General features: G+C 48.2%; 1 protein-coding gene across 1 annotated transcript in view; it reads left to right on the top strand.

Annotated features, from left to right (window-relative positions):
• The first annotated feature begins 23,400 nt into the window (after nt 1-23,400).
• The window catches only part of LOC146032683 (kunitz-type serine protease inhibitor vestiginin-3-like), a 57,255-nt gene continuing 56,020 nt past the window's right edge, over nt 23,401-24,635 (top strand). The window contains exon 1 of the mRNA XM_083158508.1: nt 23,401-23,632. Coding sequence (XP_083014634.1) covers nt 23,569-23,632 — 64 coding nt within the window. The 5' untranslated portion in view covers nt 23,401-23,568. The remainder of the gene's footprint in view (nt 23,633-24,635) is intronic.

Here is a 24,635-nt window from a genome sequence, read left to right as displayed (position 1 = left end):
ACGTGCAATGAAATTTCGCACACGGGGAGGCAAAGGCCTGTGTTTATTATAGTACATAGAGGATCCATTCTGTGCAAAACTATAACCTTTTACTGTTAGTTACTGCAGAGCCAGGGACTCCGCCACGTGGCGACAAGTTCTGGGCCTTTACAGTAACGTAAAGCGTCTGCTGTGTATTACGTAAGGTACGCACACACGTGCTTACGTTAGGAAACTTCGTATCTTAGTATGTAATTTACGGATTTAGTGCGGGATTTATTTTGCATCTTTATACGTAACATTCGGACCGAGTTAAGGGATTTATTTAGCATTTCTTAGCAATTACTGCATTCAGCGAAACCCGATTGCGACCTTACAAATACACTGTAGAACACGTGGGTGGCCGATCCATGCATATGTGGCTGTTCGCGGGCACTGCATACGCAGCACACATAGGAGCCCAGAGGGGGCTAGTATTAATCACAAGCTCTATTTAACAGTATACTAACATACTGTTGATAAAGCAGTAATTAATACAAGAAAGTATAGTGCTTTCAACTCAATTCTTTTCTCTTTCAAAAAGCAAACAATTCAAGCATTATTTTAATAGATTTCTATAGCCATTCAAGGGGTTTACACTCGCAATAAGTATCTGGTGAGAAACTACCAACCAGGGTAAGTTTTCTGTACATAAATATTGTAAGTTTTAAGTGTAAGGCCCAGGTGTAAATAGCATCCAGTGTGAAAATCATTGGGTGAACGGGCGCATGACTGTGTGACCCATAGCGCAGTCCAGATAGAAGGATAGTATTTGTGTGTTGAAATAGGACATATAGGTGTGCGTGACGACATGCCCATAGGAACTGCCCCTTTCGTGGACCCGTCTATTTGGATCCTCCGGAAGGGTACAAGAAGCTAAATCGGAACCCAGTGATCTGATTAGCCCCTTTAGAAAACCAGTTTTGAAGGATACAGGAAAAACAAGTTTTTTTGTGTTCTGCAAAATTCGGCCGCACCCTGCAAGTCGACTAGCGATTCGTTTCTAGCCGAAAGACTGTGGTGATTGAGTACACATCCTCGTAGACTGAGTGTCACGCTTAAGTGCGGAAATGTTTCAGGGTATTGAGAAGGAGTGCTTTGGGTACTGCTCACTGATAAATTACCCACCGGCCTCTCTTGGCATGAACCTTCCATTCCCATAATGGGGAACAGTAGCTCACACCAGGGGGTCGTGCTACATAGGGAAGAATTACGCCGACCACAAGGATCGGCGGCATTCATAATGTTCAGGAAGCACGGTGAACGAGCAGTTGTTTACCAAGATAAATGGAAAAAGATGACAGAGGGTAGCAAGTTAGAATTTCCTAGTGTTGGTAGTTTTGACACAGAAATCTTATCAGCAGTCAAAGATGAAATATGTTTACTCTCCTCACGTAAGAAAAGAGTGAAACACATTGAAATTCTTAAATTGTGGCAGAAGGAAGGTCAGGAACAAAGGGGAACTGCAATTGCAGATACAATCAGCCGTAGGAATGCAACCGCAACCGCTCCTCCCCCCCATATGTGGCGGAGGGGTTAATAACCGCTAAACAGAATATAAGCAAAAATGTAACTGTTACTAACTTGTACCCTGTTTTATCCCCTTACAAGGAAATCACAGAGGAAAATGATCTGCTGTTGACATCGGTAATCTCCCATGCAATTAACATGCATGAAGGAAAGGCTGAACCAGCAAAACCTGCTGTTGGGGCTCCAGCACAGGAAGAGAAGACGGCTGATGCCAACCATGCAGTTGTAGATACAGGTAAGAAAGCACCACACAGTACAGACACAATTGACTCCACACCAGGACCCAGTAATGCGGACGTGGTGCAAACGTACCCTGTATGCACACTGGAGGTTCCCTATGGTAAGGCAGAAAGAGAGGGTGTGATACCTACAAGGAAAATTACCATGTTAAATCCATGGACACGGTTAGAACTGCGGTCCATCATTTCAGATTTTCCTGATCCTAGGAAAGATCTGGCATTGTGCCAGAAATTTGTAAAGGATCTGGGAAACTCTGATGAACCAACCAACAAGGATTGGAGAATCATGTTGAGGGCCTGTCTCCCTACCCACATAGACATCCCGAAATTCCTTCAGGATAGTGGGTTGAAAGGGGACAAAGAAATAAATGATGAGATCAACCAGGAAAATATACGCCTAATCAACTTACAATTAGGGGTACATTTTCCTGCGGCAGTGGAATATAGCAAGATATTCACCATCAAACAAAAGGATGGTGAACCCGCTTGCGAATATTTCACCAGGCAAAAAAAGAGAAAGGAAGTGGCGCTGGTTTGATGAAAGGTATAAATGTTTAATAACAATTAAGAATAATCAGTACAATTGCACAATATAAACAAGTAATAAAAATGAAATAATAAAATTAATTGGGAATCAAGTGGATAAAAACAAATTAATTTGTTATGAATGGACCGGAAGCTGAAATGATAAATGGAGTAATATGACCAGTTCCGTGGAATATAGGGGTATAATGATGCAGATAATCAAGAGGCCCACTGGGCTGATAGTTACCACACGATGTCTCAGATGGTCTAGTCCCAGATACAATTAGGAGAGTGTCCTCAATTGAATGCGGTGGTGGGGCCACAATGGGCAATGACCCGATGTTTGCGGGGGCTTAGATGGTATATAGCCAGATACTTCCCACTCCGCTAGAGGTCCCAATTAGCTGTTGTTGAAAGGCAGGTTTCCTCAAGGTTGGTAGACTTGGGTGGTAGATGATGTAAGTGGCCAACCTCGATTCCTGCGCTCAGTGTGACCAATATGTCCAGCTGGGATGATGACCAATGGTGGTGGCAAACTGAGAGAGCGTGGGTGATGAAACAGGGGTGATCCAGATGGTAAGGGTGGGCGATGGTATTCAATAAATACAATTAGTCCGGTCCAGAGTAACTCCTAACGCGTTTCGCTGCTTAGGGGTGCAGCTTTATCAAAGGTGGAGTGTGTACTGTTAGCCATGGGGTTTTTATACCCATGGACAAATGAGTGAGTCATAACACCTGTGGTGTAATTAACAAACAACATAATCTATATAAAAAAAATTGTATCAACAGAAGGCAAAGCAATAGTAATATACACTAGGTTATTAGTATAAAGCAGGGATGTAGAAACGAGTGTTGTAAAACATATTATCAAATAATAATTGTAGTGACAGGAGAAATGTATGGAGACGATAATAAGCCAATCAGTATGAGAGATACTAGTTTTTGCATAATCTTGTGAGTCATTGTCATGGTGATCGGCAGCCAGTCCAATCAAAAGTCTTAGCTGTCCGATCACGTGACAATAAGCAGCGTGTTGCCGGGACCCGGAAGTGTCAGGGTCCTGCGTGCGATACAAGCCTCGTTTCAGGCTCCGTCAGTGAGAGGCTTCAAACACGTGACAGCGTGTCAAGCCTCGTATTGGTATTACACAGAGATTGGTCAAATTTCGAAGCATATTAAATCATGCTCTGTTTGTGGGTCCGTGCGGGAATCTATAATCAACATAAGAGATGAGGGACACTGGGACTTATGAATAAGAGCTGACGTGCAAATTATTAAAGAAACGGGGTCAAGATGAGAAGCCCGAGGTGTGTGTTCTTATATAAACACAAGGCAGTATATTTTTAATTAGACACATCTATAGAAGATTCAAACATATAGCATATAGTATAAACGGGCAGAGAGATAGCTTGGATCGGTTGTCATGGTATTCGTTGGGATCACGTGATGTTTATCAGAATCACAGTGTATAAAGAGCTATTCTGTATAAATCTATACATGATATCAATTCAAAAAGCATATGTATATATACATCATAATAATAATAATAAAATTAATAGTGATAATAAATAATAATAATAATAAAATATAAAATATATAATATATATAATATATGGTATTAATAATAATGAGTAATCAGTAGATAAATAAAAATAAATATGAAAAATGATAATAATAATAATAAAAATAAAAATAAATATAAAAATAATAATAAAAATAAATATAAAATAAAAATAAAAATAAAAATGAAAAAAATACATATAAATGAGGTCTGGTATATAACTAAGCTTAGGGACAGAGAGATGCATCTAGTGCTCGATAGAAAATAGAGTCACATGGAACACGTTAGGTCGATATCTAGTATCTCGTAACATATATGGTTTAAGTTGTGAGTGACCCAGAGAGATATTTTGGAGCTAATGGAAGCTCAACTAGATAACGCTATTGAGCTCCACGGCTTCATTTAGGCCATTCGGGAAAAGGGAGTCCATCCGATACATCCAATGGACTTCTTTCCTGCATAAAGATTTAAAGCGATCACCACCCCTTGTTGTTGTTGGGATGGATTCAACTCCTGTTAGGGTTAGGGAGCCAGGATCTCCATTATGTATATCAGCAAAGTGTCGTGAGACACTATGTGTGGATATCTTGTTTAAAATGTTCCGCCTGTGTTCCAGGAATCTCTGTTTGAGGGGACGGGTAGTCCGACCCACATAACAGAGATCACAGGCACAGCGCAGAACATAGATGACATAACAAGTATTGCAATTTATAAAGTTTTTGATATGGTAAGTGAGATCCTCACCATTCATATAGATACTATTGCATTTTTTGGGCACAAATTGACATGTGAGGCAACGGTTTGCCCCACATTTGAAGAAGCCATTGGCCATACTTGTTATGTCATCTATGTTCTGCGCTGTGCCTGTGATCTCTGTTATGTGGGTCGGACTACCCGTCCCCTCAAACAGAGATTCCTGGAACACAGGCGGAACATTTTAAACAAGATATCCACACATAGTGTCTCACGACACTTTGCTGATATACATAATGGAGATCCTGGCTCCCTAACCCTAACAGGAGTTGAATCCATCCCAACAACAACAAGGGGTGGTGATCGCTTTAAATCTTTATGCAGGAAAGAAGTCCATTGGATGTATCGGATGGACTCCCTTTTCCCGAATGGCCTAAATGAAGCCGTGGAGCTCAATAGCGTTATCTAGTTGAGCTTCCATTAGCTCCAAAATATCTCTCTGGGTCACTCACAACTTAAACCATATATGTTACGAGATACTAGATATCGACCTAACGTGTTCCATGTGACTCTATTTTCTATCGAGCACTAGATGCATCTCATTGTCCCTAAGCTTAGTTATATACCAGACCTCATTTATATGTATTTTTTTCATTTTTATTTTTATTTTTATTTTATATTTATATTTATTTTTATTATTATTTTTATTTTTATATTTATTTTTATTTTTATTATTATTATCATTTTTCATATTTATTTTTATTTTTATTTATCTACTGATTACTCATTATTATTAATACCATATATTATATATATTATATATTTTATATTTTATTATTATTATTTATTATCACTATTAATTTTATTATTATTATTATGATGTATATATACATATGCTTTTTGAATTGATATCATGTATAGATTTATACAGAATAGCTCTTTATACACTGTGATTCTGATAAACATCACGTGATCCCAACGAATACCATGACAACCGATCCAAGCTATCTCTCTGCCCGTTTATACTATATGCTATATGTTTGAATCTTCTATAGATGTGTCTAATTAAAAATATACTGCCTTGTGTTTATATAAGAACACACACCTCGGGCTTCTCATCTTGACCCCGTTTCTTTAATAATTTGCACGTCAGCTCTTATTCATAAGTCCCAGTGTCCCTCATCTCTTATGTTGATTATAGATTCCCGCACGGACCCACAAACAGAGCATGATTTAATATGCTTCGAAATTTGACCAATCTCTGTGTAATACCAATACGAGGCTTGACACGCTGTCACGTGTTTGAAGCCTCTCACTGACGGAGCCTGAAACGAGGCTTGTATCGCACGCAGGACCCTGACACTTCCGGGTCCCGGCAACACGCTGCTTATTGTCACGTGATCGGACAGCTAAGACTTTTGATTGGACTGGCTGCCGATCACCATGACAATGACTCACAAGATTATGCAAAAACTAGTATCTCTCATACTGATTGGCTTATTATCGTCTCCATACATTTCTCCTGTCACTACAATTATTATTTGATAATATGTTTTACAACACTCGTTTCTACATCCCTGCTTTATACTAATAACCTAGTGTATATTACTATTGCTTTGCCTTCTGTTGATACAATTTTTTTTATATAGATTATGTTGTTTGTTAATTACACCACAGGTGTTATGACTCACTCATTTGTCCATGGGTATAAAAACCCCATGGCTTACAGTACACACTCCACCTTTGATAAAGCTGCACCCCTAAGCAGCGAAACGCGTTAGGAGTTACTCTGGACCGGACTAATTGTATTTATTGAATACCATCGCCCACCCTTACCATCTGGATCACCCCTGTTTCATCACCCACGCTCTCTCAGTTTGCCACCACCATTGGTCATCATCCCAGCTGGACATATTGGTCACACTGAGCGCAGGAATCGAGGTTGGCCACTTACATCATCTACCACCCAAGTCTACCAACCTTGAGGAAACCTGCCTTTCAACAACAGCTAATTGGGACCTCTAGCGGAGTGGGAAGTATCTGGCTATATACCATCTAAGCCCCCGCAAACATCGGGTCATTGCCCATTGTGGCCCCACCACCGCATTCAATTGAGGACACTCTCCTAATTGTATCTGGGACTAGACCATCTGAGACATCGTGTGGTAACTATCAGCCCAGTGGGCCTCTTGATTATCTGCATCATTATACCCTTATATTCCACGGAACTGGTCATATTACTCCATTCATAATTTCAGCTTCCGGTCCATTCATAACAAATTAATTTGTTTTTATCCACTTGATTCCCAATTCATTTTATTATTTCATTTTTATTACTTGTTTATATTGTGCAATTGTACTGATTATTCTTAATTGTTATTAAACATTTATACCTTTCATCAAACCAGCGCCACTTCCTTTCTCTTTTTTTGCTTGGTCCTTGGGGCTGACAACCCCTTTTTAAGTGGCAGCTCTTAGCGAGACACCCTTGATAGCGCCTGTCGGTGCACCCCAGGGGGCACACCTTTCTTCAAATATTTCACCAGGGCCTTGCTAATGGTATCAAAACACACTGGTGTCTCCGAACCTAAGGAGGGAAATGATTGTCTCTGTGCTAGTGGAAGGGTTTAGAGAAAACCTGAGAGTTAGAGTTCAGACATCCTTCCCCAATTGGCGTGGAATGACAGTAGATGCCCTACGGGAATCTGCTGTCGAACACGACCTGAACACAAAGAAACACCGAGACCTGCAAACCAAAAAATTAATAATGGTCAGCATCCAAGCTCTCAGTAATGCCCCTAACATGGCCGCACACCACAAGAGCTCCAGAGACATAGGTAGAAGGCCAATAGTATGCTACAACTGCAATAAGGAAGGACATTACTCCAAACACTGCAGCTCAGGAAACCCCAGGAGATACAATGCACATAGATGAGACTGGGAGCCTCACCAGGGTGAGACACGGAGATACCCAACCCCTAGACAATGGGAGGAGGCAGACAGGTCACGCAACATGCCTCCCCCCCATTTGATGGCTGACTAAGTGCTAAGAGCAACACAGGTGTTGATATTGCTGGGGTAAGGCAAACCTTTTTGGTTGATACAGGGGCGGCCAGATCTGTTCTCAATACTCCTCTAAACTTGGGTTTCACTGATCAATCAGTAGCAGCAATTGGGGTAACAGGAAAAGGGCAACATTACCCACTGACGAAACCAGCAGACGTTACAATCGGGCCTTTGCATACCAAACATTCTTTCCTGTTGGCTGCAGCGGCTCCGACTAGCCTCCTGGGTAGAGACTTACTATGTAAGATGGGATGTGTCATCTATTGCACCCCCGATGGGGTATTTCTGGATACTCCTAGAAATCTTGCACAGGAAGTGCAAGATTTGCTGGACACTCCTCAAAGGCTAATGTTGCACTCAACTGTTATAGATTCAAACCCATCTAAGGTAGCTGAAATTACAGCTCAAATACCAAGTTCCCTTTGGACTAAAGATGGACAGGATGCTGGGTTGATGGCAAACGTAGCTCGAGTAGAGATCCGTTTAAAAGAAGGCAGGGTAGCCCCAAAAATACCACAATACCCTTTAAAACCTGAAGTTGAACTAGGTGTGTATCCTGTGATCCAACGATTGCTCCAGCAAGAAATCCTAATTCGAACCTCTAGCACGTCCAATAGTCCCATCTTTCCTGTGAAAAAGAGTGGGGGGAGGGGCTACAGACTAGTGCAGGATCTAAGAGGGGTAAACAAAGTAGTTGAGAGCCAATTCCCCGTAGTGCCAAACCCAGCTGTCATCCTGATGCAAATTCCACCTCACTGTACACACTTCACAGTCATTGATTTGTATTCTGCCTTCTTCTCTGTCCCTTTGCACCCTGACAGCCAATACCTTTTTGCTTTCACTTACAGAGGAGTACAGTATACCTGGACCCGACTCCCTCAGGGATTCATAGACAGCCCTAGCATCTTCTCCCAGGCCTTGCATGATTGTTTACAATCCTTTCAACCCTTGAGTGTTTCGATACTAATACAATATGTTGATGACCTATTGTTGTGTTCTGAATCACTGGAGTCATCAGTGGCTGACACTCGACAGCTGCTGATGCACCTCTCAGAGACAGGACATAAAGTATCAAAGGATAAATTACAATTATGCCAGAACAGGGTTAAGTATCTGGGCCACTGTCTTACCCAAGGGTTGAGACACCTCACTGACGACCGAATCCAAGCGATTCAAAACATGGTACTGCCGCAGACCCAGCACCAGATCCGTACGTTCCTAGGCATGTGTGGATATTGTCGCAATTGGATCCCAGGATTCTCTATTCTAGCATTACCACTACAAGAAATGGTTTCCTCAACTAAGCCAGATCGGGTCTCTCATACTGAGGAATCTGAGCTGGCTTTCGAGGAGTTAAAAGTGAGCCTAACAAAGGCTCCAGCACTGGGAATGCCAGATTACGGGAAACCCTTTGAACTGTACGGAACAGAATCAGCTGGGTGTGCGGCAGGAGTACTTGTCCAAAAACATGGTGATGCCAACCGACCAGTAGCGTACTACAGTTGCCAATTGGACACAGTAGCACGCTCACTCCCAACTTGCTTACGAAGCATAGCTGCAATAGCACAACTAGTAAGCAAGAGTGAGGATGTGGTGTTAGGACACGATTTAACTGTTCATGCTCCCCATGCTGTCTCTGCCCTACTAAACTCTGCCCAAACTCGACATGTGTCCTCAGCACGGTTCACCAAGTGGGAACTGGCGCTGATGGCCACAGTAAATATTACCACAAAGCGATGCAACACATTGAACCCAGCCACATTCCTACCTCATGTGCCCTCCAAGGCACAAAGGGTGGGGGTTTCTGGGAATGTTGCTGAAAATGGTAAGGCAGAGTTTAGTGAAGGTGAGAACAAACATGATTGCATGACCTACCTGAATCAGACCTTTACAGCACGTACTGACATAAGCGACAGCCCATTAAGTGAGGTAGACATAACCTTATTCACTGATGGTAGCTTTCATAGACAAACGGAGATGGTAGAGCTGTGCACAGGCTACGCCGTAGTAGATGGAGAAGGTATTCTTGAAGCTGAACCCCTAGTACCACCTCACTCGGCACAGGTAGCGGAACTGGTGGCATTGACCAGAGCATGTGAAATGGACAAAGGGAAATCAGTCAATATATATACCAACTCCAGATATGCTTTTGGAGTAGTGCATGATTTTGGGGCTCTATGGCGCCTCAGAAATTTCATGACGGCAGCTGGCACACCAGTGGCACATGCAACATATATCAGAAAACTTCTGGGAGCTATCTAGCTACCAGACAGAGTGGCTGTTGTCAAGTGCAAAGCGCATACATCAGAGAAGGATCCGGTGTCCCTTGGTAACAGCCGCGCTGATGAGGCAGCGAAAAGGGCCGCATGCCCTGTAAATATCTCTTCTCCCCCTACGAATCTTAGCACACTTAACATGGTATCCACATCAAAACTGATAGACATGCAGAATTTGTGTTCCCCACAGGAAAGAGCAGTATGGAAGTCGAAGGGATGTCGAAGTCCACCGGACTTTGGAGAGATGGACACGGGAAACCAGTGGCCCCCAGGGCATACCTTCCTAGTCTAGCCGAGGCGGCCCATGGGCTGACACACCTTGGGAAGGAAGGTATGTGCAAGCTGGTAAAGGCCTACTGGTGTGCACCAGGGTTCGCTTCTCAAGCAGGTAGAGTGGCAATGTCATGCCTCACCTGTTTGAGGAAGAACATTGGAAAAGCCATCCCAACAGAGCCATCCCACATCCCTCCTACAGAAGGCCCTTTCCAGGTAATACAAATCGACTTCATACAGTTACCACCCTGTAGAAATTTGAAATATGTGTTAGTATGTGTTGACATGTTTTCCAGCTGGGTGGAGGCTTTCCCCGCTGCCTCCAACACTGCTACTTTTACAGCTAAGAAAATATGTCAAGAGTTTGTCTGTAGATATGGTATCCCAAAGGTTATCAAGAGTGACAGAGGCACTCATTTCACAGGAGAAGTCTTCCAAATCATGTGTAAACTCCTGGGAATTAATAGTAAACTTCATACTCCATATCGAACCCAAGCGAGCGCCAAAGTTGAGAGAATGAATGGTACTATTAAGAACAAATTGGGTAAAGTTATGGCCGAAACAGGGTTGTTATGGCCAGAGGCACTGCCCATTGTGCTGTATAGCATTAGGACCACTCCCAGAGCTCCGCTTAACCTGTCCCCCTTCGAGATATTGTTCGGCCGGCAGCCACACGTCATGATAGACCCACAGGATGATCTAAAATGTAACAATGAACTGACTGTGCAATATATCCTAAAGCTAAACAAACAGCTGAGGAAACAGCAAAAGGAACTGAACTTGTTGACACCTGACATGCCTATTGAGAACTGTCATAATCTTAAACCAGGAGACTTTGATAGACCGTTGGGAAGGACCGTACCAAGTTTTGTTGACCAGCACTACTTCAATTAAAGTTGCAGAGAGAGAGACTTGGATACATTCGTGCCACTGCAAGAAAGCCAGTAACCCCGGAATCCCCTTGTGTAGAGAGCGAAAAAGAAGAAATATCGCTAGAGGCATTGTTCCGGGAGGATTGAAAAGCAGCCAAGGTCGAGCAACCTGTACGAGCAAAGTTAAAGGACCAGGCAAATACAAGGCCCCTGGTAGAGAGGATGGGAGGACTACAAGCAACAGGTTCATGGTTCTATTTCTATTCCCTTGTTTTCTTTCTATTTCCCCTTCACCCAAAGATACTCGGTGGCTGCCACACCCTAGAGCAAACGGAGCGGAGTTCTGATAGTGTACTAATCGACCCAGATCAAGGTGAAGTAGTAGTAGTAGTAGTACGTTTATTTATAAGGCGCCACAAGGTGTCCGCAGCGCCGTACATAGCAAACAAAAAACAAGTTACAAGGTAACGTACAGGGTGTGTTGAAAAATACAGTATAAATAGGGGTATAGCTGGTAGAACTAAAATCAGCATCAGTTCAAAATTAGGTGTCAAAATTGTCGAGGAGACTGAAGATGAAGTAGAGGAAGGGAAGAACAGGACAGGAGCACAGGTGAGGTAAAGAGGTAGGGTGAGTACGTGAGGAAGGAGGGCTCTACTCATAAGAGTTAACATACTAAAAGGAGGTGGGTGGACAAAAACGAAAAACAATAGGAATAAGCCTGTAAGCCTGATACTTTACCCATAACAGGAGATGGTAAGAGGTATGAGGGAAACGTAGTTCAAGGGCAATGTGATGAGTTATTGTCTGGTGAATACTGTGTTTGTAGATATTGTCAACCAAAGATGGAAGAAGAATGCATCCAGCGATGTCATTCAATGGGTAAGGCAACTACGAGCCGACATTCTTTGAGTGATTACCACCAGGGCGGGCGCCACCACTAGGCAAATCTAGGCATTTGCCTAGGGCGCCGGCCACTGGAGGGCGGCATTTCCCCCCCCCCCCCTGTGCCGCAGGGGTACCTGTCCTGCGGCTGTGTATATAAAGCTTGCAGCGGCGGCAGAGGGGGGTCCCTGCAGTCAAGAAATAACTAGCGCTATCTGCCTGGCTACGCGGAAGCGATTCTGTTGTGGAAACACTGACTGCACGCTGATTGGCTGAGATTCAGCCAATCAGCGTGCGCCGTGCGGCCAGTGTTTTCAGAATCACAACAGAAGCGCTTCCGCGTAGCCAGGCGGATAGCGCTCATTATTTCTTGACTGCAGGGACCCCCCGCTGCCGCCGCCGCAAGCTTTATATACACAGCCACAGGACAGGTACACCCCCCCCCCCCGGCACCGGGGCGCCCCCACCCCGACTCGCCTGGGGCGCTCCGGTGCCTTGCACCGGCCCTGATTACCACTCATTAGTGGGTAAGGTCTTAAACCAAACAGAATGCTGGGTGTGTTCACAAGTATTACACAAAAGAAGTTGTGTAGGCCTAGTCCCATATCCATTAAATATATCTGAGATAAGCGTCTTAAATAAGGGGAGGCCACTGGATAAGAAATACCTGTATACCAGGTCCCCTAGTCTTAGATTACATCCATACCAGGTGGATAAGTCCCTGGTGTGTATGAACTTCTCTAGTTCCAGACAGATTTGTACTTGGGAAGTGACATGGTACAACCAGACGATAACTTACTCCCAGCGTCCAGATGGAGAGCCCATTGATAAGGAATTGTTATTAAAGATCCGCACCAGTGGAAGACACTATAAATATGTTTACACTGTAAAGAAAAAGAAAATGATGGCTAGCAGAGTATCCGCCGGTTATTGTAATATGACCTTACAGCCAGAAACCTGTGAAGAACAGGTCAGGGAGCAGGGGACGGGAATGTTCTTATGGATATTGTGTGATAAAATCATGAAATATTCTGTCCCTTATTTTCTCCCTGATGATGTTTATTATATTTGTGGTAGAAGGGCATACAAATGGCTCTCCATGAACTACGTTGGAATTTGTTATTTAGGTAGAGTGTTACCCGAAGTAATGACCCTTACCCATGATGAAATGGTAAGCATACACAAAGGTATACCTCCTCCTTACACTCATACCCATTATGACCAAATCCACAAAAGGGATTTAACAATCAAGAAGGAACCCCTAGCTTCTGAATTGATACACAAATCATTCGGTATTCAACTCCTCATTGCATTAGACATTTCCCATACCGCCAGGGGAGTCATTAATTTTAAGTATATTCAAGCATTAGCAAGCTTGGTAGACAATATTACTGAGATTTATGATGACACCTTTAGATACACTGGGAGGGAGTTACAAGCATATAAAAAAGAGCTATTTCAACATCGGATGGTGTTGAACTATTTGACAGCCATGACAGGAGGATATTGTGTCACCCTCTCTACACAGTTTGGGGTAAAGTGTTGTACTTACATTACCAACAATACTGAAGACCCAGAAGAAATAATCGATCATCGGATGGATGAGATTCTTCAGCTTAAATGGGAATTTAAGTGATAAGGTCAGCGAATGGACCTCCTGGTTGAACCCAATGCATTGGTTCTCCGGGCTAGGAGAATGGGCGCAAGGAATCATAGCTAGTATCGGAAAACTACTCCTCTGCATCAGTGGTGCCATCGTAATCTTTGTGTTATTGTTTAAATGTGTTAAAATGGTGACCCGGGGAAAAACCAAACGTACTGAAATCATGAGTGTAAGAACGAGGGATGCAGAGGAAGACAAGGGTTTGGTATATGACCCTAGAATTGAAACCATCACCCACTAAAAGATACCATATCTGAAAAATTGTATATATTGTAACCTCCCTTGTTTTTATTTTTATCCCAAAAACTGTATATTATCCTTTGTCACCCTGAGTAGATTGTTCGATAAATGTGGCCCCTCGTTTATCCATAATCCTGTATGGCCTAGCGCAGATGGTTTACTCCCCTTCTATGTAAAATTCGAAGATCCCAAATTGTTTTGTTAGGATTATGAATTTCTGTTGTGTTTTTAGGAAATATTTTGTACTGTGACATGAAGATCGACATGGTGAAGAATGACGACATGATCCGGAACCAGGACAAGGCACCGGATCAAGACTCTGGGACCTACCTACGGGATCAAGATAGGTAAGTATCAGTGTGTGTGTAATGTATGTATTAAACTTTTATTTTTCAGGTGTCAGTGTGTATTTATTTAACTATTTTTTTTATTGTGGAACTACAAGACCCAGCGGGCCCTTTAATGCCCAGCAGGCTGGGACTTGTGGTTCTCCAAGTCCCAGCTTGCAGGGGAGGCTTGCTGGGACTCATAGTTCCACAGTTTAAAACAATAGTTTATTCTTCTATTTTTTTACACCAAGATCAGCTTGATGCCCACCGCCCAGGGGCATCGAGGACAGCACCAGGCTTCAGCCTGGTCAGGTAAGTCCTGGAGGGGGGGACCCCTTTATTGGAGGGGTCCCCACTCCCCCAGGGCCCCTGGCCAGGTTAACTGGTCAGAGGGTTAATGCTTTGGCCAGGGGGACTTGTATAAAAAGTCTCCCCCCGGCTGTGGCATTACCCTGCTGGCTGGTTTGGCCTGGGGCTGGTTCTTAAAATACGGGGGACCCCTAGTCATTTTGTCCCCCATATTTTGGGAACCAGCCCCGGACCTGGAGCCTGGGGCTGGTTGTTAAAAATCAGGGAACCCCTATTTGTCGGGTTCCCTGATTTTTAATTACCGTCCCCGGCTCTTTCAGCCTGGTGCTGGTTACAGCTGTGGGGGGGACCCCACGCTGTTTTTTTTATTTATTTATTTAAATTTCCTTTTTTTTTACACTAAAGCCTGCACGGATCTGACTGATCCGTGCAGGCTAAAGCCAAATACGACAGGAACATCAAGGTGTATTTTCCTGTCATATTTTCGTGCCTGTTTTACACCAATTAGCAGCTGTATTATCAATACTGCTGCTCAGTAAATCAGGAACCACCATTCTTTTGAATGGTGATTCCTGTCGTATCCTATCGATGGTGTAGGTATTCGTATTTGTAAATACAAATACGAATGTCCCATCATCAGGAATACGAATTGTTGTATTTTCGGGATAGTAAATCCCGAAAATACAAATGTGTAAAAAGTAGGTGTATTTCTGCCTACGAATAAACCTATTTTTTACGAATCCATATTGGTAAATTTCCCCCTAAATGTCACCCCAGACTCTGCACTTGTATAACAGGTGACAATGAAGGAGGGTCTGTAGGTACAACTACATGTTCTCTGTGACAGTGAGCAGTGCTGTGGGGAGAGAGGAAACCGGGTGTGACAGTGAGCAGTGCTGTGGGGAGATAGGAACATTGGGTGTGACAATGAGCAGTGCTATGGGGAGAAAGGAACATTGGGTGTGACAATGAGCAGTGCTGTGGGGAGAAAGGAACACCGGGCATGACAGCGAGCAGTGCTATGGGGAAAGAGGAACATTGGGTGTGACAACTAGCAGTGCTGTGGGGAGAGAGGAACACTGGGTGTGACAGTGAGCAGTGCTGTGGGGAGAGAGGAACACCGGGTGTGACAGTGAGCAGTGCTGTGGGGAGAGAGGAAACTGGGTGTGACAATGAGCAGTGCTGTGGGGAGAGAGGAACACCGGGCATGACAGCGAGCAGTGCTGTGGGGAGAGAGGAACACCAGGTGTGACAGTGAGCAGTGCTGTGGGGAGAGAGGAACACCAGGTGTGACAGTGAGCAGTGCTGTGGGGAGAGAGGAACACCAGGTGTGACAGTGAGCAGTGCTGTAGGGAGAGAGGAACACCACGTGTGACAGTGAGCAGTGCTGTGGGGAGAGAGGAACACCAGGGGTGACAGTGAGCAGTGCTGTGGGGAGAGAGGAACACCAGGTGTGACAGTGAGCAGTGCTGTGGGGAGAGAGGAACACCAGGTGTGACAGTGAGCAGTGCTGTGGGGAGAGAGGAACACCAGCTGTGACAGTGAGCAGTGCTGTGGGGAGAGAGGAACACTAGGTGTGACAGCGAGCAGTGCTGTGGGGAGAGAGGAACACCAGGTGTGACAGTGAGCAGTGCTGTGGGGAGAGAGGAACACCAGGTGTGTCAGTGAGCAGTGCTGTGGGGAGAGAGGAACACCAGGTGTGACAGTGAGCAGTGCTGTGGGGAGAGAGGAACACCAGGTGTGACAGCGAGCAGTGCTGTGGGGAGAGAGGAACACCAGGTGTGACAGCGAGCAGTGCTGTGGGGAGAGAGGAACACCAGGTGTGACAGTGAGCAGTGCTGTGGGGAGAGAGGAACACCAGGTGTGGCAGCGAGCAGTGTTGTGGGGAGAGAGGAACACCAGGTGTGACAGTGAGCAGTGCTGTGGGGAGAGAGGAACACCAGCTGTGACAGTGAGCAGTGCTGTGGGGAGAGAGGAACACCAGCTGTGACAGTGAGCAGTGCTGTGGGGAGAGAGGAACACCAGGTGTGACAGTGAGTAGTGCTGTGGGGAGAGAGGAACACCAGGTGTGACAGTGAGCAGTGCTGTGGGGAGAGAGGAACACCAGGTGTGACAATGAGCAGTGCTATAGGGAGAGAGGAACACCAGGTGTGACAGTGAGCAGTGCTGTGGGGAGAGAGGAACACCAGGTGTGACAATGAGCAGTGCTATGGGGAGAGAGGAACACCAGGTGTGACAGTGAGCAGTGCTGTGGGGAGAGAGGAACACCAGGTGTGACAGTGAGCAGTGCTGTGGGGAGAAAGGAACATTGGGTGTGACAGTGAGCAGTGCTGTGGGGAGAGAGGAACACTAGGTGTGACAGTGAGCAGTGCTGTGGGGAGAGAGGAACATTGGGTGTGAAAATGAGCAGTGCTGTGGGGAGAAAGGAACACCGGGCATGACAGCGAGCAGTGCTATGGGGAGAAAGGAACACCGGGGCCTGACAGCGAGCAGTGCTGTGGGTGTGAAAGGTTTGACAACGCTCAGTTCACAGAGCAATCAGAAGGCAATCCTGGAGAAAAGGAAAACAGTGATCACATGACTGTGGCTGCTGCCAGTGCATAGTAAAGTGGACTGGGCCCTCCCCTCTCATCAGAGCAGCAGGGCCCGGGACAGTTGTACCCCTGATGGTGGCCCTGGCTACACCTAGCTGGTCGCTGTGACAGTGAGCAGTGCTGTGTGGAGAGAGGAACACCAGCTGTGACAGTGAGCAGTGCTGTGGGGATAGAGAAACACCAGGTATGACAGTGAGCAGTGCTGTGGGGAGAGAGGAACACCAGCTGTGACAGTGATCAGTGCTGTGGGGAGAGAGGAACACCAGGTGTGACAGTGAGCAGTGCTGTGGGGAGAGAGGAACACCACATGTGACAGTGAGCAGTGCTGTGGGGAGAGAGGAACACCAGGTGTTACAGTGAGCAGTGCTGTGGGGAGAGAGGAACACCAGGTGTGACAATGAGCAGTGCTATGGGGAGAGAGAAACACCAGGTATGACAGTGAGCAGTGCTGTGGGGAGAGAGGAACACCAGGTGTGACAGTGAGCAGTGCTGTGGGTAGAGAGGAACACCAGGTGTGACAGTGAGCAGTGCTGTGGGGAGAGAGTAACACCACGTGTGACAGTGAGCAGTGCTGTGGGGAGAGAGGAACACCAGGTGTTACAGTGAGCAGTGCTGTGGGGAGAGAGGAACACCAGGTGTGACAATGAGCAGTGCTATGGGGAGAGAGGAACACCAGGTGTGACAGTGAGCAGTGCTGTGGGGAGAGAGGAACACCACGTGTGACAGTGAGCAGTGCTGTGGGGAGAGAGGAACACCAGGTGTGACAGTGAGCAGTGCTGTGGGGAGAGAGGAACACCAGGTGTGACAGTGAGCAGTGCTGTGGGGAGAGAGGAACACCACGTGTGACAGTGAGCAGTGCTATGGGGAGAGAGGAACACCAGGTGTGACAGTGAGCAGTGCTGTGGGGAGAGAGGAACACCAGGTGTGACAGTGAGCAGTGCTGTGGGGAGAGAGGAAACTGGGTGTGACAATGAGCAGTGCTGTGGGGAGAGAGGAAACTGGGTGTGACAATGAGCAGTGCTGTGGGGAGAGAGGAACACCGGGCATGACAGCGAGCAGTGCTGTGGGGAGAGAGGAACACCAGGTGTGACAGTGAGCAGTGCTGTGGGGAGAGAGGAACACTAGGTGTGACAGTGAGCAGTGCTGTGGGGAGAGAGGAACACCAGGTGTGACAGTGAGCAGTGCTGTGGGGAGAGAGGAACACCAGGTGTGACAGTGAGCAGTGCTGTGGGGAGAGAGGAACACCAGGTGTGACAGTGAGCAGTGCTGTGGGGAGAGAGGAACACCAGGTGTGACAGTGAGCAGTGCTGTGGGGAGAGAGGAACACCAGGTGTGACAGTGAGCAGTGCTGTGGGGAGAGAGGAACACCAGCTGTGACAGTGAGCAGTGCTGTGGGGAGAGAGGAACACTAGGTGTGACAGCGAGCAGTGCTGTGGGGAGAGAGGAACACCAGGTGTGACAGTGAGCAGTGCTGTGGGGAGAGAGGAACACCAGGTGTGTCAGTGAGCAGTGCTGTGGGGAGAGAGGAACACCAGGTGTGACAGTGAGCAGTGCTGTGGGGAGAGAGGAACACCAGGTGTGACAGCGAGCAGTGCTGTGGGGAGAGAGGAACACCAGGTGTGACAGCGAGCAGTGCTGTGGGGAGAGAGGAACACCAGGTGTGACAGCGAGCAGTGTTGTGGGGAGAGAGGAACACCAGGTGTGACAGTGAGCAGTGCTGTGGGGAGAGAGGAACACCAGCTGTGACAGTGAGCAGTGCTGTGGGGAGAGAGGAACACCAGCTGTGACAGTGAGCAGTGCTGTGGGGATAGAGGAACACCAGGTGGGACAGTGAGTAGTGCTGTGGGGAGAGAGGAACACCAGGTGTGACAGTGAGCAGTGCTGTGGGGAGAGAGGAACACCAGGTGTGACAATGAGCAGTGCTATAGGGAGAGAGGAACACCAGGTGTGACAGTGAGCAGTGCTGTGGGGAGAAAGGAACATTGGGTGTGACAGTGAGCAGTGCTGTGGGGAGAGAGGAACACCAGGTGTGACAGTGAGCAGTGCTGTGGGGAGAGAGGAACATTGGGTGTGAAAATGAGCAGTGCTGTGGGGAGAAAGGAACACCGGGCATGACAGCGAGCAGTGCTATGGGGAGAAAGGAACACCGGGGCGTGACAGCGAGCAGTGCTGTGGGTGTGAAAGGTTTGACAACGCTCAGTTCACAGAGCAATCAGAAGGCAATCCTGGAGAAAAGGAAAACAGTGATCACATGACTGTGGCTGCTGCCAGTGCATAGTAGAGTGGACTGGGCCCTCCCCTCTCATCAGAGCAGCAGGGCCCGGGACAGTTGTACCCCTGATGGTGGCCCTGGCTACACCTAGTTGGTCGCTGTGACAGTGAGCAGTGCTGTGTGGAGAGAGGAACACCAGCTGTGACAGTGAGCAGTGCTGTGGGGAGAGAGAAACACCAGGTATGACAGTGAGCAGTGCTGTGGGGAGAGAGGAACACCAGCTGTGACAGTGATCAGTGCTGTGGGGAGAGAGGAACACCAGGTGTGACAGTGAGAAGTGCTGTGGGGAGAGAGGAACACCACGTGTGACAGTGAGCAGTGCTGTGGGGAGAGAGGAACACCAGGTGTTACAGTGAGCAGTGCTGTGGGGAGAGAGGAACACCAGCTGTGACAGTGAACAGTGCTGTGGGGAGAGAGGAACACCAGCTGTGACAGTGAGCAGTGCTGTGGGGATAGAGGAACACCAGGTGGGACAGTGAGTAGTGCTGTGGGGAGAGAGGAACACCAGGTGTGACAGTGAGCAGTGCTGTGGGGAGAGAGGAACACCAGGTGTGACAATGAGCAGTGCTATAGGGAGAGAGGAACACCAGGTGTGACAGTGAGCAGTGCTGTGGGGAGAAAGGAACATTGGGTGTGACAGTGAGCAGTGCTGTGGGGAGAGAGGAACACCAGGTGTGACAGTGAGCAGTGCTGTGGGGAGAGAGGAACATTGGGTGTGAAAATGAGCAGTGCTGTGGGGAGAAAGGAACACCGGGCATGACAGCGAGCAGTGCTATGGGGAGAAAGGAACACCGGGGCGTGACAGCGAGCAGTGCTGTGGGTGTGAAAGGTTTGACAACGCTCAGTTCACAGAGCAATCAGAAGGCAATCCTGGAGAAAAGGAAAACAGTGATCACATGACTGTGGCTGCTGCCAGTGCATAGTAGAGTGGACTGGGCCCTCCCCTCTCATCAGAGCAGCAGGGCCCGGGACAGTTGTACCCCTGATGGTGGCCCTGGCTACACCTAGCTGGTCGCTGTGACAGTGAGCAGTGCTGTGTGGAGAGAGGAACACCAGCTGTGACAGTGAGCAGTGCTGTGGGGAGAGAGAAACACCAGGTATGACAGTGAGCAGTGCTGTGGGGAGAGAGGAACACCAGCTGTGACAGTGATCAGTGCTGTGGGGAGAGAGGAACACCAGGTGTGACAGTGAGAAGTGCTGTGGGGAGAGAGGAACACCACGTGTGACAGTGAGCAGTGCTGTGGGGAGAGAGGAACACCAGGTGTTACAGTGAGCAGTGCTGTGGGGAGAGAGGAACACCAGGTGTGACAGTGAGCAGTGCTGTGGGGAGAGAGGAACACCAGGTGTGACAATGAGCAGTGCTGTGGGGAGAGAGGAACACCAGGTGTGACAGTGAGCAGTGCTGTGGGTAGAGAGGAACACCAGGTGTGACAGTGAGCAGTGCTGTGGGGAGAGAGTAACACCACGTGTGACAGTGAGCAGTGCTGTGGGGAGAGAGGAACACCAGGTGTTACAGTGAGCAGTGCTGTGGGGAGAGAGGAACACCAGGTGTGACAATGAGCAGTGCTGTGGGGAGAGAGGAACACCAGGTGTGACAGTGAGCAGTGCTGTGGGGAGAGAGGAACACCACGTGTGACAGTGAGCAGTGCTGTGGGGAGAGAGGAACACCAGGTGTGACAGTGAGCAGTGCTGTGGGGAGAGAGGAACACCAGGTGTGACAGTGAGCAGTGCTGTGGGGAGAGAGGAACACCAGGTGTGACAGTGAGCAGTGCTGTGGGGAGAGAGGAACACCACGTGTGACAGTGAGCAGTGCTGTGGGGAGAGAGGAACACCAGGTGTGACAGTGAGCAGTGCTGTGGGGAGAGAGGAACACCAGGTGTGACAGAGAGCAGTGCTGTGGGGAGAGAGGAACACCAGGTGTGACAGCGAGCAGTGCTGTGGGGAGAGAGGAACACCAGGTGTGACAGCGAGCAGTGCTGTGGGGAGAGAGGAACACCAGGTGTGACAGTGAGCAGTGCTGTGGGGAGAGAGGAACACCAGGTGTGACAGTGAGCAGTGCTGTGGGGAGAGAGGAACACCAGGTGTTACAGCGAGCAGTGCTATGGGGAGAGAGGAACACCAGGTGTGACAGCGAGCAGTGCTGTGGGGAGAGAGGAACACCAGGTGTGACAGCGAGCAGTGCTGTGGGGAGAGAGGAACACCAGGTGTGACAGTGAGCAGTGCTGTGGGGAGAGAGGAACACCAGGTGTGACAGTGAGCAGTGCTGTGGGGAGAGAGGAACACCAGGTGTGACAGTGAGCAGTGCTGTGGGGAGAGAGGAACACCACGTGTGACAGTGAGCAGTGCTGTGGGGAGAGAGGAACACCAGGTGTGACAGTGAGCAGTGCTGTGGGGAGAGAGGAACACCAGGTGTGACAGTGAGCAGTGCTATGGGGAGAGAGGAACACCAGGTGTGACAGTGAGCAGTGCTGTGGGGAGAGAGGAACACCAGGTGTGACAGTGAGCAGTGCTATGGGGAGAGAGGAACACCAGGTGTGACAGTGAGCAGTGCTGTGGGGAGAGAGGAACACCAGGTGTGACAGTGAGCAGTGCTGTGGGGAGAGAGGAACACCAGGTGTGACAGTGAGCAGTGCTGTGGGGAGAGAGGAACACCAGGTGTGACAGTGAGCAGTGCTGTGGGGAGAGAGGAACACCAGGTGTGACAGTGAGCAGTGCTGTGGGGAGAGAGTAACACCACGTGTGACAGTGAGCAGTGCTGTGGGGAGAGAGGAACACCAGGTGTTACAGTGAGCAGTGCTGTGGGGAGAGAGGAACACCAGGTGTGACAAGGAGCAGTGCTATGGGGAGAGAGGAACACCAGGTGTGACAGTGAGCAGTGCTGTGGGGAGAGAGGAACACCAGGTGTGACAGTGAGCAGTGCTGTGGGGAGAGAGGAACACCAGGTGTGACAGTGAGCAGTGCTGTGGGGAGAGAGGAACACCAGGTGTGACAGTGAGCAGTGCTGTGGTGAGAGAGGAACACCAGGTGTGACAGCGAGCAGTGCTGTGGGGAGAGAGGAACACCAGGTGTGACAGTGAGCAGTGCTGTGGGGAGAGAGGAACACCAGGTGTGACAGTGAGCAGTGCTGTGGGGAGAGAGGAACACCAGGTGTGACAGTGAGCAGTGCTGTGGGGAGAGAGGAACACCAGGTGTTACAGTGAGCAGTGCTGTGGGGAGAGAGGAACACCAGGTGTGACAGTAAGCAGTGCTGTGGGGAGAGAGGAACACCAGGTGTGACAGTGAGCAGTGCTGTGGGGAGAGAGGAACACCAGGTGTGACAGTGAGCAGTGCTGTGGTGAGAGAGGAACACCAGGTGTGACAGCGAGCAGTGCTGTGGGGAGAGAGGAACACCAGGTGTGACAGTGAGCAGTGCTGTGGGGAGAGAGGAACACCAGGTGTGACAGCACTCAGTTACCAGCAGGAAATCCTGGAGAACAGAAAAGCAGTGAACACGTGATTGCGGCTGCTGGCGGTGGCTGTCAGTCTAGCAGCCGGGGCCACATGAAATGTTAGTCCCCCAGGGCACTTGTTGAATTGTTTGAGGTGCCGGCCCGTGACTATCAGTGACAGAGCAGCCCAAGGGGCACATGGCACCCTGCCTAGGCTGCCACTGACAATGGAAATCCTTAAAACCTGGACTGTTAGTGTACCTTTCAGACTGAGGCTGGGTAGCCGTTCTGGGTGTGGTATGACTGGCTGACAATCGGGATCCCGACTGCCGGTGCTGTAACAGGGGGGCCCCTTGTGGGCCCACTCTGCTCGCCATGCTGCAGGCTCGTATAGCCCATGTCAGTCGGGATGCCCCCTGTCGGAACACCGGTGTCGCTATACTGACTGTAGGGTGAATGGATATAAGAAGCTGTGAAGTGCAGCCCTCTTGGTCACGGAACGTCACAATGCATAATAATGTCCATATTATAAAGCTGTACTTGGTCACTTATCTCAGTGTCATCGCTAATGATTAATGATCTAACATAAATAAGACATGATGATGTCACCGATCACATGGGGAGAAGTTCCGGCTGGGTGTGGATAATCCTCTCTCATGTTATCATTATCCATGAATTGCTATAATAAAACCGATCCCCTTATCAGGAAGGACCAAGATCCAAAGCTCATTTCCAGGCATCCGGCTGGGAGTAGTCACGGTCTGCGGGATACTGTGTGCGACTTACCCAGGAGATATGCGCTGGTTGTGTGTTCTGTGTGTGGGACTACTGTCCGTGGTCTGTGACACCAATGCTCAAGGTAAGACCCTTCTGTCTATAAGTACATGTCTCTCATCTGACAGCTGCCTGGGCCCGGAAACATCCACAGTGCCCTGCCCGGCCTTCCGGGACGATAAAGGACACATGGACTCCATGCACAGAGAGCTACGGATAAGGGGAAACGCGGCAAGACATTATTAGTGAGGGTGATGGGCTCCCCCTTTCCTACATAGTGTATACTACAGAGCGTGACGGGGTCCCCCATCCAGAGTGTAATACAGAGAGTGACGGGGTCCCCCATCCAGAGTGTAATACAGAGCGTGACGGGGTCCCATATCCAGAGTGTAATACAGAGAGTGACGGGGTCCCCCATCCAGAGTGTAATACAGACAGTGACGGGGTCCCCCATCCAGAGTGTAATACAGAGAGTGACGGGGTCCCCCATCCAGAGTGTAATACAGATAGTGACGGGGTCCCCCATCCAGAGTGTAATACAGAGCGTGACGGGGTCCCCCATCCAGAGTGTAATACAGACAGTGACGGGGTCCCCCATCAAGAGTGTAATACAGACAGTGACGGGGTCCCCCATCCAGAGTGTAATACAGACAGTGACGGGGTCCCCCATCCAGAGTGTAATACAGAGCGTGACGGGGTCCCCCATCCAGAGTGTAATACAGAGCGTGACGGGGTCCCCCATCCAGAGTGTAATACAGATAGTGACGGGGTCCCCCATCCAGAGTGTAATACAGACAGTGACGGGGTCCCGCATCCAGAGTGTAATACAGAGCGTGACGGGGTCCCTCATCCAGAGTGTAATACAGAGAGTGACGGGGTCCCGCATCCAGAGTGTAATACAGAGAGTGACGGGGTCCCGCATCCTGAGTGTAATACAGAGCGTGACGGGGTCCCCCATCCAGAGTGTAATACAGAGCGTGACGGGGTCCCCCATCCAGAGTGTAATACAGAGAGTGACGGGGTCCCACATCCAGAGTGTAATACAGAGTGTGACGGGGTCCCCCATCCAGAGTGTAATACAGACAGTG

This window comes from Crinia signifera, chromosome 1 (genome assembly GCF_055691185.1).
Source record: "Crinia signifera chromosome 1, ASM5569118v1, whole genome shotgun sequence".
Taxonomy (NCBI): domain Eukaryota; kingdom Metazoa; phylum Chordata; class Amphibia; order Anura; family Myobatrachidae; genus Crinia; species Crinia signifera.
Note: the sequence above shows the minus strand (reverse complement) of the source record. Positions and strands in the feature narration are given on the sequence as shown.